The sequence below is a fragment of the Struthio camelus genome, chromosome Z, assembly GCF_040807025.1.
Source record: "Struthio camelus isolate bStrCam1 chromosome Z, bStrCam1.hap1, whole genome shotgun sequence".
In the NCBI taxonomy this organism is placed as follows: Eukaryota; Metazoa; Chordata; class Aves; order Struthioniformes; family Struthionidae; genus Struthio; species Struthio camelus.
Genome location: NC_090982.1, coordinates 86,327,289 through 86,341,814, shown reverse-complemented (window position 1 = coordinate 86,341,814; position 14,526 = coordinate 86,327,289). Strand labels below are relative to the sequence as shown.

The 14,526-nt window shown below is 50.0% G+C and overlaps 1 protein-coding gene across 2 annotated transcripts in view; it reads left to right on the top strand.

Moving 5' to 3' along the window:
- The window catches only part of LOC138064629 (unconventional myosin-Vb-like), a 135,607-nt gene that overhangs the window by 22,555 nt on the left and 98,526 nt on the right, over positions 1 to 14,526 (top strand). For both annotated transcript variants that reach the window (XM_068928074.1, XM_068928073.1), the window contains exons 2-4: positions 5,074 to 5,184; positions 7,872 to 8,043; positions 9,801 to 9,945. In XM_068928074.1, the coding sequence (XP_068784175.1) occupies positions 5,074 to 5,184; positions 7,872 to 8,043; positions 9,801 to 9,945 (428 nt within the window). The remainder of the gene's footprint in view (positions 1 to 5,073; positions 5,185 to 7,871; positions 8,044 to 9,800; positions 9,946 to 14,526) is intronic.

The window sequence follows — 14,526 nt, the reverse complement described above, 5'->3', positions numbered from 1 at the left end:
GTCAAAAATACTTGGAACCGGCATACCTTAAATATATAAGTGATGCTCCCAGATGCCTGAATCGGAGACGCTACATGGATGAGAGTGCTTTTCTCAGCTGGAATGTCAAATATGGGCTTAACACTGTTATTTAAGCCAAAAGGCCAGAAAATAAGAAAAAATAATGCCGCTGCTCTACATAACGTACCTGACAGCCTTTCTGGGGTGCCTGGATTGGGCTTGTGAAGAGGTGCTGCTGGGCGCCCCGGATAGTCTGGGCCTCTCTATGCTTTTGGTTAATTTTTTCATCAACCCCGCACGTTCCTGCGCTTGCAGCCCGGTAGTGGCACATCTGCCCAGCGTCCCACGCAGCGCCGGATTGAAAATACTCAAGCTTGTCCTAAAGGGCAGTTGGAAAGGCAGAGCTTCATTAGTGCTTACGAGGCTCATCTGGAAGCTTGTGTAGTTAATAGGATCGTGAGTTACTGCGCGTGCTTTCCTGGAGGAGGCTCCCAGGCTGCAAATCTCTTAACAGAAGGGTGGGGTTTTTTTTGTATTTTGAGGGGTTTTTTGTTATTTTTTGTTTTGTTATTTTTTGTTTTCCTGTCCTGCTCCCCAAGCACCTCTTGTGCCTCACCACGCAAAACAGGTTTTTCTCCCAAACCGCTGCCAAGTGGAGCAGCCGTGGTCTTTAAGGCTGCAGCCCAGGAGCTGCTGCCTCTCCACTACCCCCTCGCTGGTAAGGTGCCTGCTGGTTGCTCTTCCTGGCACCGCACGTTTTGGGTGGTTTGCATCAACGTGTTTTCGCGCAGCTAAAGCAAACGCTTCCCCGAATAACTGCCTGTTGTGTAAAACTTGTTGTCCTGTTTGACTGTGATGATAGGACTCCGGACTCGACCTCCGGAGGGGAGAGCAGCTGGAGTTCTGGTCAGCTGTGATTTGTGTCTGTAATTCAATAAGGATTGGAGCGCTCAAGTGCGTCTCCCTCCCCTGGATGTGTTGGCTGAGAGGAGGGGTTCAGCTTGATGGGAGTTTGGCCCAACTTTGCGTGCAGGAATTAACCCCTTGGCTGGCCCCAATGGTGCAGCTTGCTATGACCCCTTTTAATATCACGTGGAGCTTGTAGAGCTCTTTTGACTTGGGCGAAGTGAAGTAAGGAGAAAACTTTAATTTTAATAGTGAAATGCACGTGGTAGCTGAGGCATTGTTGTTCGACTGGTTCAATAGCTTGCTTTGAGCCTCTCATATACTATTTTTATAAGTGGAAATTCTTGGGGAAACTAGAATTGAAGAAGCTCGTGTTGTTTCCTCTTGCATATGTGTTTTGGTCCTCCTCGAGAGCATTCGGAAACATTGGACTAGGATGTTTTGATCTAAGCTGACGCTTGTGTTTTACCCTTTGATTTTTCCAAGGTGCCCATCACTGCTCTCTGTCACAGGATCTTAAGGGATGTGTGTGGTTTTTTTCATCAGACACCTGTGACCTTGCGTGTTGGTGCCGTTGGCCGCGACAGGGCCAGGCTGCGGGAGCGTTGCGCGTGCGGCGGGAGCCTTCCTCCGCAGCGAGGACGCGCGAGTTTGGCTGCTTACACTGGCTTTATTTGATGTTAACGCGGATGGAAAGTAGAAGTAGGAAAAGATGAATACAAAATGCCCAGAAGAGCATTGGAAACTGGTCTGTTCTGCTCTGCAAGAAATGCTGCCTGGAGACGAGGTTTCTGTGCTATCGGGATGTGCCGCGTCCATCCTGGGGGCACGCTCTCATCTCCGCACGGGCTGCAGCCCTCTCCTGCCTGCAACCGCCGCCTCGGCGCAGGGCAGGTCCCACGGTCCTGGGAGCTGTCTTTCCAAACCCCCCCCCCCCAAACACCAAAACCAGAAATGGGGAGGAAAAAACACTTTTTAAAGCTCTTCAGGAAACCACAACTCTTTTAAAGAAAATGGGCTCTTGAGCAGCTCCAGGTAACGCTGCGTGCGGCTTTGTCTCGTTTCTATTTGAACAGCACTCGGTGCAGCAACGCCGCTGCCTTTCTTTGGGAAACAAGTAAGAATTCATTGCTATTTGCGTGCATAAGTTGCAAAGAGAAAAAGCTCTTTTTCTGGCTTAGGAACACAGCTGCATCGCCTTCGCCCTAATTTAAACTTGCAATCTGAACTGGCTGGGCTTGGTGGCAGGTCTGGGAGTGAGGGCACCACCTGGGTTTTGGAGGCTTGCTGAGCCGGGCAGTTGGTGGGCAACTCTCCTCCCAAGGTACGACCAAGTCTGTTTTTTCTGTACAGTGCATTTTCACTTGGGGGTTTTTCTGCCGGACTAACGGCACGCACACGTAGCTGCCCTCGGATGCCGGGGAACCACGTTGACCCGCTTCCTTCAGCGCGGCGAGTCTGGAGCTGAGATTTGAGGAGTCTGGAGCTGAGATTTGAGTTGGCCAGTTGACCGTGTGCAGAGCGAGCTCTTCCACATTAGTATCACTACCACTTTCAAAAGCATCCTCGAGGACTAAACAAACACCTTGACTTCCGTCCTCCCACCTGGTGACGCTGAAGGGTTGGGAGATTTGCCCAAGGTTGTATTTCCCAAGCCGAAAGTCAGGTTAATTCTTTGCTCGGCTTTGAGATAGGACTGACTACCTCAGTGCTTTGAGATAGGGCCGCCTGCACCTTTGCCTTCCTAACGAGCTCCTCCGGAAGAGCGAGAGGTCGTTAAAACTAATGAAGCCAGGACTTAACCTATAAAGTGGAATTTTTTATTTAAAAAAAAAAAAAAGCCACAGATTGAATTGTGCTACACTGCTTTTTACAGTGGATTTTGCTTAATGGTTGTGTGGCATAGTGACCTGGAAAATTAGTGGATTTTTCTTTTCTTTTCTTTTTTTTTAATTTTTAATTAAAATTCTATAGTTTTGTGGTTGGGAGGGCCGCAGAGGCGGCCGAGGGGACCGGCTGGCACGCCCCCATCGCATCCCAGAGCCGATGCCTGCGCCAGGCTCGAGGCGGGAGGATTTGCGGCGCTCGAGCGAAGGCCGAAAACTTTCCATCTCGGAGGCAGCCTCGTGCCGGGTACGCTCCGATCCCGAGCTATTTCGGGCGTTCCTGCCACGCGTCTCAGCTCTCTCCTTGCCGAGAGGTGCCCGGCACTGGACGCAGTCCCGGCACCGCGGGAAACTTTGTGCGCGAGGAGGGAAAGAAAGGGAAGGTGCTGTGCAGGGGGGGGGCGGCGAGCCACCGCCACCATCCAGAAAGGCTGTTTCCGTAGCGTTTGAGCCCAGAAAAAACTAGGGCAAGGTAAAGGGAGGGAGAAAAGCAGCATGATGCATCTCCAGCCAGCCAGCCTGACCTATTCCTTGTTTCGTAATGTGGCCGACGAGATGAGGAGAGGACTCCACGATATATATATTTTTTCCTCACTGACAAAACTGCTGTTCTGGCAATATGTTTGTATAGCTCCATTAACATCTAAAGGTTCCTGCTGCTGTAGCTATTGAGCAGCTCTAAAAATAATTGCACATTATATATATAAAAATCTATTGCTGTTCTGCTGCAGAGGACACTGTTTTGAGGGCTGTTTCGTTAACTCTTGAGGCACTGTTGTTCTCAAACAGCATGGTGAAGGCTTTGCTTCTAAGGCAAGGACCAAACCCATCTTTGGTGTGATGGCACTGCCCTCATTAGCGTTTGCTGTGATTTTCCCCCCCCCCCCCAACTATCCCTCCCGTTTTGTGCAAGAACAACTTCATATACATCTTATTTCCATTGGTGGGATGAGGTTGGGGACGGAGGCGGGGGAACAGTCTCCACCACGGAACTGGTGCTTTCGGGATTCTTGTGCTCTGCTTGTTTCTCTTGAGAGCAAATATCTGAGGGCTCTGCTGTAACCGTTGCTTATTCTGCTTGGCACCGGGCAAAGCTTTTGCATAGCCGGGGCAGAGTACTTATTGCACTGCCTGTTAATGCAGGAAGCCCGACGCTATCATGAGAGCAAATTAAATCTCATTAGGAGGAGGTGAGCGACACCAATCTCGTTAGGCGGGAGCGATGCTGCTATGTTTCGGATTTACACCCTCCGTGGCATGCTGACGGGGGCCCTCAGGCTGGGCTTCAGCAGGGCTTTGGGACTTCCCCTCAGAAACATGGGGATGGCCATAACCTTGGAGAGGTGTGCTAAAAAAGGTCAAATCTTGCATGCAAGTTTTCAAGGTGTTTTGAAGCCTGCCTGTCTGCAGGTTCATCTCCAGCAGAAGCAGGTGGCTTTGGTGTATCCTCTTGTCTGGTCCCCTGGGGGCACCGCTGAGGCTGGTGGTTTGGTTGGGCTGAGCAGAGAGATGCTCCTTATCGTCTGTTTCCCTCGGTTTTAGTGTCAAACCCCCCCATTCTCATGCTGCTTTGTCCCTAGGCTCTTCTGGTCTTTCTTGACCCATGGGCTTCACTGCTGTCCAGAAGGTGCACGTGGCTCCAGCCTCCAAGCTGGTTGCACTGCCCTGAAGCTGTTGCGTTGGGGTGAACGATTGCGTTGGCTGCGCCCGGGCTCCTCTTGCGCCCTCCCAGCTCCAGCTTTGCTCCAGGGAAAGCTGGGAAGAACTGGGGCTTGGACCGTTCCTACCATCTCCCACTTCTAAGCAGGTGGGGATGTGAGCAGCGTTAGGGCCATCTCCAGCTTGAGATACAGCTGGATTGGCCGTCCGCTGTGCTCCAAAACGCGTGCGCTCCAGCGGCAGCTGTGCGAAGGCTGTAGCAGGTCCCGTGCAGCCATTGCACGGACACATGTCCCTCAGTCTGCGCTGGTGACTCAGCCCAGGTCTTGCCTGGGACTCTGGTGTCTGCTGAGGAAGGCTTACAGATGTTCAAAAAATTAAGTGCTGTCTACCGAAACAACTGCAGCAGCTGGCCAGTAGCAGAACAGCGTTCATGTTGCAGAACAGACTTATAACGCCCCGTTTTTAAGATGCGGGCTTAATACGTTGTTTGTGTGTTTTTTGCTTGCACTGCCACTGCAGTGACTGCAGGCTTGTATCCATGGTGAATGAATTTATTTCTCATTTAGTTGCCTGAGGTTTTTGTGTGTTTTAACTTGTTCTTTCTTTCTCCCCTCGCCAGTACACTAGGGTTTGGATTCCTGACCCTGATGAAGTTTGGAAATCGGCAGAAATAATCAAGGATTACAAGGAGGGAGATAAAAGCCTGCGTCTGAGACTCGAAGATGAAACTGTAAGCTTTTGAACACTGTTATTCTCTTCCCTTATTTAAAGTAGAAAATTTTGTTATTTTTAAATATGTTTTCACACCTTATCACTTCCAGATTTTCCCTCTGCCCATTCTCTCCCAAGATGCTTATGTTAAAGTAGGTTGCCAGAAAAGCCCTCGACCTCTATCATCTGTTTTTTATCCTCTGGCAAAGTTGCAATAGTCTGTGATATCAGTGTGGTTTTTTGTTTTTTTTGTTTTTTTTTTCCTCTCTCCTTTTAATAGCAGCAGTATTGCTGCCAAGGCTGGAGAGCAGCTCTGCAAAGGGAGCGCCAGATCTGATTTAACCCAGCTCTTGCTCCCCGTGTGCATGAGGTGTTTTAATGGAGCTACGAGACCTGCAGTCCTGGTATGGCAGGAAGAAAAAAAATCTTTTTTTCATGCAAAGTTCATCAAACGGGCTTCTTTCACTGAGCAGGCAGGGTTTTCTTTTGAATTGTCTGGTGGATGATCTGCTCCGTTGCTAAAACGACAAGCAGATGCCACCTTCTCCAAGCTGAAGACCCTCCAAGGAGGGCGAATAATTCTCGCCCCCCACCAACAGACCATGTCTGTAGTGCGCGCGGGATTTTTCCCGTATTTAATGGGAAGATGGAGCAGAGGAATGAGGCGTGCTCGATTAGGCCATTCTCTGCCACGATTCGTCTTTCAGAGCAGCCCAGCAAAGTTTTGCTTATGCAACTATGGGTTTTTTTCCTATTCTGCTGGATTTCCTCGTGATTTGTGCCAGCCGTCCTTAACAGAAAGGTGGCGCAAGGGGAGCCTCCCATTGCCCCTCAGCCTCGTCCACTGAGGTCTGGAGCCGCCTGTCCCATGTGGAAACGCTTTGGGAGCTGAGCTCGAATTTGGATGATTAAATTTGAGTCTTTCGTCTTGGTTATTGTGTGTCTTCTTACTGCAATTTGTATTCTTTGTCTTCTTTGCTGTAAACCTTTTAACCACCACTCAGTTGAATCCGAGCTGGTTTTATACATCAGATAAAGTCTGTTTCCTTCAAACAAAACATTATGTGATTAGATACAGAAGTTTTTCCCTCTAATGATTCTTGCAAAACCTGTTTAATACTGTTCCCTGTGAAGGACCGGCTGGTGCGATTGCACGTTGGGCTGAAAAGCTTTAGTGAAGGGGAACGGCATATGTGTGCATCAGATGAAGATGCTGAGCACACATATCTTCGGGGGGTTTGAAAGCTGTTGAAAGCCTTTTGTTCCTGAGAGGCAACATGCATTACCCAGCTGCTTAGTGCTTCACTTTTGTCCTTGTGCTTTAAGTGAATTTTCATGGATTTTTGTGGTTTCTGGCTATGCTCTATATTTGGAGTGTTCCTCCTGAATGAAGAGCTGGGTTTTAAATATCGCCAGGGATCCCTGGCACGTTGGCAATTAAGATGTGAGACTGAGCGTAAACTCTTGCAAATTACCATCAGCAATATGGGATTATGGTAGAAAACGAGCTGGAGATTCCTAAATGGGTCGTGCGAGCCGGTCCCCGTTCTCCAAAGAAACGGTGTTGCTCCCGCCCCGTGTGGGACGGCACGGTCCTGTGCATGGGATATTGGAGCGACACTTGGGCAACCCGCTCTCTTGGCCATGTTGTGGGCCTGTTGCATGATCTTTTTGGCGAAATGCTTGATCTTTTGGTTTTTCTCCTCCTTCTTTGTGCCTCGGGGTCCTCAGCACGGACAGTCCTGGGGTCAGACGTTCTTCTGCTGTTTGCCTAGTAACGTGATTTGGGTGCAAACGCAGAACTGGTCATTCTTTCCTGCTGGGAGGTGAATGTTGTCTTGGGTAGCATTGTGCTCCAGCTGCCTGGTTGAGCGGGACTGACCCTGCAACACGCCCTCGTTGCCAGATATGCTCTAATTTAAATTTCAGACATAGCGATGTAATTGCAGAGCTGGAGCCCGTTCAGCAGGTTACAGCAGGAGGAGGCAGGTAGAGAGCGAGGAGGTGGTGGTGCTGCAGGTGCTGGGGAACTTCGGGACCACTTCCCAAAACACCGGAGGGGAAGCAAGCATCCCAAAGCCAGGGCATGTGGGGTGTCTTGTTTCTCTAGGATCTGAAAGCCCAGTGCTCTGAGGGAGGCAAGGGTGACTTCAAAAAGTTTGTTTTGTTTTGTTTTTTCTTTTCACTTGACAGGAAAAAAATACACTTTTTTAAAAAAGTTGGTGGCCTTGCTGTGGTTCATTTGGGGATAAGCCAAAAAGAGCAAGCCATTTGCTCTAATGCCACGGACCCCCTAACCCTGCTCTTGAGAAACGGGAGCAGAAGGGACTCTGTGCTTCCCTGCATCCTGCCCCCATTTGAAGCATGTTAAGGTTTTGAGTACTTAAACGTGGCTTGAATTAAAAATTAGGCAGCTTCTCCTGTGCCTGCCCTTACTGAACACTGAGGAATCCAAAGGGAATAAGCCTTGAAGCAATTCTGGTTATCCAAACCAGTTTAATAATGGTCCTGTTGGCTTCTCTCGGGGTTCTGTCCATGCGTAAGGGGGCTTTCGTTTGACCTAGAGCCAGAGGGGCTGTCGGCAAACAGGGCGACTGTCGTATCGTGTATTGCGCATCGAGCTAGAGTTATCCTTAGATCAGCTATCGGCCATTAAAGGAGCTGATGGGTTTTCTGTTTTCACGTTCCTTGTGTGTGTCTCTTCAGATCTGCGAGTATCCCGTTGACCTCCACGGAAACGAGCTGCCTTTCCTGCGCAATCCTGATATCCTGGTGGGAGAGAATGACCTGACGGCCCTGAGCTACCTGCATGAGCCTGCGGTCCTCCACAACCTCAAAGTGAGGTTCCTCGAGTCCAACCACATCTACACGTACTGTGGTGAGTGTCGCAGTGTGGCTGTTGGGCCCCAGGGGAGCCATCTAGGTCCACGTCTGAGGTAACGGCCACAAAATCGGAGGCCACAAAATCGGAGGTAGCTTTTGAGGGCAAGTGTGGTGACACCTTTCTGAGCTTGTGGAGCATGTCCAGAGATAGGAGACCCCAAATATGACCTGTGCGATGGTTGGGCTACCACCACCTGTGTTGCTGGAAAAACCTGTGAACATACTTGTCTGTAGAAGCACCTTGTCAGATGAGTGTAAGGCCAGCTGTGAATGTGCTTGACCATCTCTGGGGAAACACAAGGACCTGTGAAACCACTTGAGAACAGTAGCACTCTAGAAAGATGTGATCCAACTGAGAGACGCCCATGGTGCATTTCCCTCTCTAAAGAGTTCCCTACTCTGAGTTCCTAATGGTGACCAGATCTATGGGATTTATGTCCCAGAAAATTGTGCAATTTAGCCAGTCATGAGAGAGGAAAACTGTAATTATGCTACAGAAGTGTAGACAATAAAGATGTGCCGTTAATGTTGTTGCCAAGCATTTCTTTTCTCTGCGAGAGAAGCTCCTTTCTGGAGCGGTTTCCATCCAGAATTGTAGTGCTATCCAAAGAAAACTGATGGCCAGTGATAGAGGTCAGCTTACGTAGGAAAAAGTGCAAGCAAAAATGGTGCGCTGCTGTTTTCTGCCTGTTCTTGATGACTTTGGGGTCATTAACGCTGAGATTCTGAGCAAATTAAGGGCAGATGTGAACTCGATTTGTCCTTCCTGGGGAGATTGGCTGGCCAAACCCATCCAAGACAGCAGTTACCCCTTGTCACTGGGAGTAGATGGTCCAGGAGTCCTCAGACTAAGGGAACATGACTTTAGCTAATCTTGGCCTTTCGATGCGTGTTAAGTCGCACAGCCTTGTGTTTGCTGCAGGCTACGAGTTTGTGTGATTTGTTATAATTTTGGCACATCTCTGAGCCCAGAATTGGCCAGGCTGGGGACAGAGCACCAGCTGCCACCTCTTCTCTCACTGCCAGGCACGTACTTTCTGTAGCTCCTCAAAATAACAACAGTGTTTGGTTTTTTTTTTTTTTAAACCTACAAAACCTGAAGATACTTCAGAGCTGGAACTTGGGAGCGCTCCAGTGTTGCTGGGCGTATGAATTGCTCTCGAGACCAGGCGGTTGCACCGGCTCTCCGGAGTCACAGGCAGCACCATGGATGGATGTGCCTCTAATTCATGACTCTCCTCCTCCAGGCATGGGTTTCCCGCAGCGAGAGCGCAGGGAGACTTTAAAGCTCAGTCTCTGGTGTTCCCTTACTGTGATTTATCCATTTCATTTTGATTTGAGTGCGTTCTTTGTTAGGAGCTTTTACTCATAATTTAAGCTGTGGGAAAATCCGTGATGTTTGTTTGGTTCGGCTGCATAGGAATTACTTTTCTGAAGTTAAGGCTCAGGCATCGCTTAGCCCTTCTTCTCAGACCTTCTAAAAAGTCAAGCTTTGCACAATGGAGATTTATACGCTCGCTTTCGTTAACAGTTTCTCATTCCTCCTCCATAGCTGTACTTGAGCTTACTGCCTTGCTCTCAAAGCACCGCAGTTTCAAGGAGACACGGAGATCAGAATTTCCCATTTCCTTCCCATCTCCTTTTTTTCCAGGCGTCATATTAAAAATCAATCAAAACGAAGCCCTCTAAAGCCCAGACTAATGTAACTCTGTGTTTGGTTTGTAACATATCTGCCCGTTTCTCTGTTCTAAGGTATTGTGCTTGTTGCCATCAATCCCTATGAGCAGCTGCCAATCTACGAGCAAGATGTCATCTACGCCTACAGCGGCCAAAACATGGGGGACATGGATCCTCATATCTTCGCGGTGGCAGAAGAGGCCTATAAGCAGATGGCCAGGTGAGTGGACGCTCGTTTTACACCATCTGTCTTGAGCTGTCGGCCCATGCGCCTAAGGTGGGCAAATACGTGATTAAAGGGAAGTCGTGGAAAGTGGAGTGGAACTACGAGGTTTTCATCTTTGGGAGTGTGGTGTCTTCTGTCGTGTAGCCTTGTGTGTTAGGGAAAAAGAAAAAGAAAAAAAGAGAAGCAGATGCGTACTGTATACATACCTGGAGATATTTATGGGTTGTCTTGCCTGGACCTTCTTGCCGGTTCCTTCTGCTGGTTGCAATGATCTCTTTTATTACCCAGCTTTGCTGTCACCGCTGCAGAACAGCGGGCACTGTGAGCTGCACGAGTGTCTTTTTCAGCGGTTTCACTCGTTTTCTGGAGAATTTGGCAGCATTTCCACCAGTCCGAGTTTGGCTCGTTATATACACTAGGCAGGAGCTTTGAGAACGGTGTTATCATTAAAGGCTGCAGTAGGGTAATAAATCCTTCAGAAAAGGTGTCGCCGAGATGGAGTATGACGGATGGTTTTGGGGCCGCCCGTGAATAGCCCGGGCAGATTCAACGTTTCAGAGGGCAAAGCTCCGCAGGCCTTTTTGTGAGCGTGTTGACAAGGCAGCAGGCAGGGCGTGACGTGTTTTTGATAAGCCAAAGGGCCGGGATGTAATCAGGAAGTGTGAAGGCACCTGAAATAGCAGCACTTGGGTGCAAAAGGCAGGGTCTACCCAGTGCAGGACAAAGGACTTGCTGTGGGTCAGGGCACGTGTTAAAAGTCCCCTTTAAATGAACGCTCTTCCCAAAGAGGATGACCAGAGTTGCTTTGTAGCGCTTGCATGTAAAAACAGCTTTAAAAAAAAGGAGGAAAAAAAAAAAAAAAGGGCAGGTGATTAAAAGTCATATGTGACAGCCTCTAAACCCCTGCGTAGCCGGTGCGAGAGGAAGCCCGCCCCTCTTAGCTGGCCTGAATGTCTGCAAAAGGCAATGTTCAAATTTTGCAGTGAAAAAGATCATGGCTAACAAAGGACTTGCAAAAACTTCTGGAAAAGCATCTGGACTACAAGAAAGCGTTAAGTGCTGGGCTCTTTATTTCACTGCACAGGCATCAGGCTGACGTTTCCAACAGATGCAAGATGCCCGCAGAGCTGTTCCGCATGGTGAAACAAAAACACCTCGCACCGCTCCGCGTATGCCTCTTGCCAAATGCTTTAACATCTGCCTGCCGCAGGTGCGAACGGCCTCGGCGCACCTTAATTAACCTTTACGACGCCTGTGGGAAGACAAATATTCTGGCAACGCTTACAGTAATGTCTTGGTTAAGCTGAAGTTTATGGTGAGGTCCTGTTGCTGTTGCATCTGTGCCCTGCCCACCGGGAAGGGGCTTTCCAGAAGCCGCCTGGCTTTTTTTTTTTTAAGTAATGTGCAAACTCTAAAATGAGCACTGTTAGTAAATGAAGAGAACTACGAATGCAAAAATCCTTCTTAAATGCTGTGGGTTTTCCTTCCAGCAATCAGCTGCGGCTTGGCCAGCGTTGGGTAACCCTGATGTTTGCTTTAAAACCATGACTGCATCTCCTGTATGTTTGCTGAATTACGGGTGGTGCAGCAATAGCGTGCGTCTTCCTCTTCACCCTTGCTGCTGCCCTCCTGCACGGGGAGGGCACCATTTCGGGCACCGAGGGCTCCAAGGTCAGGACTCTAGGTAACTTTTTTTTTCAGTAGATGCCTTCAATTTCTGTAGGAAGCAACTGCACCCAAATCCTGCGTTGCGCTGCCAAGGGTACATGGCAAAAATGAAGAAATGGCTGCTTGCATCCACCAGCAGGCAGCACGCGCGGTCTGCGTCTTGCAGAGGTCCAGGCCCCCTTGTTTGCTTTTTTCCACCACTGTGGAGCACTTGCCGATAAGGATTGCACGGAAGACAGTGTTTTGCTGGACAGTGAGGAGGAGGAGATGAAGATGGAAGCTGGTTTTACGTTAAGTCGAGTTTCGTACTGTCGTTTTCATACCCAAGATTTCGAGGTGCATCGAGTAAGATCGGTTCTCAGCGGGCACTGGACAAGCTGTCTCGTGCTTGGAGCTCACCGGGCAGCGCTGATGCTATCGCATTCGAGGTGGTGGAGACTTTGTGAAGGGATCCCATAACCATGTCAGCACTCGTGCTGGTCTTAGCCCCAAGGGTTGGCAGAAGCAGTTGGACACAGCTTCTCCAGGGCTAATATAGCAAAGAGAACGCAAGAGACACCAGGCAACGTCTCCCAAGGGCTCGAGTGGAGACCCTCCAGTCGCATCCCCTCCGTGGTGGGAAGGGGGCAGAGATGCTCTGAAGCCAAGTGGAGGACAAAATGATTTTTTGGGGGGGATAATTTGGAATTAGAATGCTGTTTGTCAGGTGCTTTAGTCAGAAATGAGATATCTATTATAGGAAAACCCGTAAATAGTCACAACGGACCAGCCCTGGTATGGGCAGCGTCGCGAGAGTGCGTGTGCCGTGACCGGCCGCGTAGCTGGATGGAGGCAAAAGACTGCAAGAAGCAAAGGGCTGATTGCGTTGGGTTTAGGTGCTTGTGGCAGAGCCGTGGGGTTGCTTTGCTGAGCACTGCCGTCACTCCGCTCGGAGGTGAACGCTCTGTGGGGACGGAGAGGCGCCACTTCCCCAGCGGCCCGGTCGAAGCCACGTCTCTGCTTTGGATGTGTTTGGAGGATTTCCTTCTGCTTCTGGCTTTGTTTGAAGATGAACCCAAACTGATTTACTCGCGCAGTCTGATTTCTCACCCTCGCCTAGGTGAGGGTGGCTGGTGAATGTAAATTAAAACATACCAAAAAGAAGGTGAAAAAAAAAACCCAAGGTGACTTTTTACTATAATCTGGCATTATAGCTGCCTTGGGCTTGGCCGGTTACATCGAAACCGTGCACGCCTTGAAGTATTGGCTGTGTGAAGCTGGCGGGGGGAGTTCGATGACGTCTTATTTCCTAGATTTTATTTCCTCGTGCGCAACTTCAAATGCTTCCCGTAAGGGGAGAAAAGCGCTAATAGGGTGTATCGAGCAGGGTGCGGGAGAGCTGCGAGAGCCCCGAGGCGCCGTAGCTGTAGCACCGGCTGTCGTTAAACGTTCAGAATTGTGTTTGCAAGCCCTGTAATTGCATTAGAGCCCAAAGTCTCTGATTTTTTTTTTTTCCCACCCTCCAGCCGCTTCCTCCCATCCCATTTACTCCTCATTGAATTTCGGGAGACTCGAAGGCAGAGAGGCCGGAGCGCGCGCCCCAGAATCGATGCTCCCATCAATTTCAGAGAATCGGTTCCCCTAACGCGTATTGATTGTAATTAATTGGAGGGTAGCGTGGGAGTTTCACACGCGTCGCTGGGCTGCCTGTGGCTGGGGTGAAGAAGCTGGGAATAACGACCTTGCTTCGGGGACTGTCGTTACCCCACGGGGTGGGAGAAGGTCCTCTTTTTAAACTCCTCGAGGACTTGCAAGAAGATGGAGATGGCTCAGCGTTTTGCAAGAACCTGCTATGCGAGGCTTTGGAGGAAGTAGGCTTTCCCCGCTGCTAGGGGTGTATTTCCAAGGGGGGGGGCACAAAGTGGGCCAGGGAGGAAGGTCCCTTGAAGAAGGCGCCGGGACTAGTGGGGTTCCCGCGGCGTTAGCGAGGGGGTCGCTGATTCACTGGAGCATCACCCAGAAGCGCCCAGACCTCTGCACGGGCGTCTCGGATGGACGCCGAGGTTAATCTTGAGAGCCGGGAGATCGTCCGCTCTTAGTTTTTCCCCAAGAGAAGAGATTTGGCTAAACGGAGTCACATTGCTCGAAGCCGGGCTGGTCGGGAAGAAGGAGACGCTGCTTCGGCGGCGAAGGAGGCTCCTTATTTTCTCCTCGTTTCCCAACGAAACGTGGGAAGCGCCTCCTGACACACTCTTGTTCTGCCTAACGTTAAGTAACAAATTATCAGGTTTCTCCGGAGGAAAAGCGCCACTGTCCCCACGTTACGTTTTCATACCTGCGTTGGCCGAAGGAGCCAGCCGTGGTGTTGCAAACCCCGATGGACAGCGAGCAAGTGCGACGACCGCCGTCAGCTCTCAGCGGCAGCGCGGCTCCACGCTCTTTTGAAAAGGGGTGTGTAATTTTTTGCGTTTCTGCTTTCCCAGGTGTTTATTTTCGGCGTTATTGCTTTGACGCAGGCTACGCGTGCAGGCTCGAGCGCTGGCTGGAGGCTGCAACCGTGCAGCCTTGTCTTAGAGCCTGCTGTTAAGTGCATCCGGCCTTTATGGGCGCTCTAGTTACGGTTGGACTAAATTTGACCTGTGGTACTTACAGCGCCTTTAATCTTCAGATTGCTTTATGGGCGCTAATCCTCCAAACAGCCGAAAAGAAGTAGGTTAAATATTATTTCCAGTGCAGAAATGCAGTGGCATCCATTGACTCATCCTGCGACACGGGGAATTAGTGTCGCAGCAGGGATTAGCGCTCGAGCGACCCCTGATAATTACTCCCGGGGTCGGGCTCTGCCCTCGATTGCTTCAGATGTTGCTCTCGCAGAGGAGCTGTGTTTCCAGCGCACGAGTTTTTGTGCTCGCTGGTGAGGTCGAGATG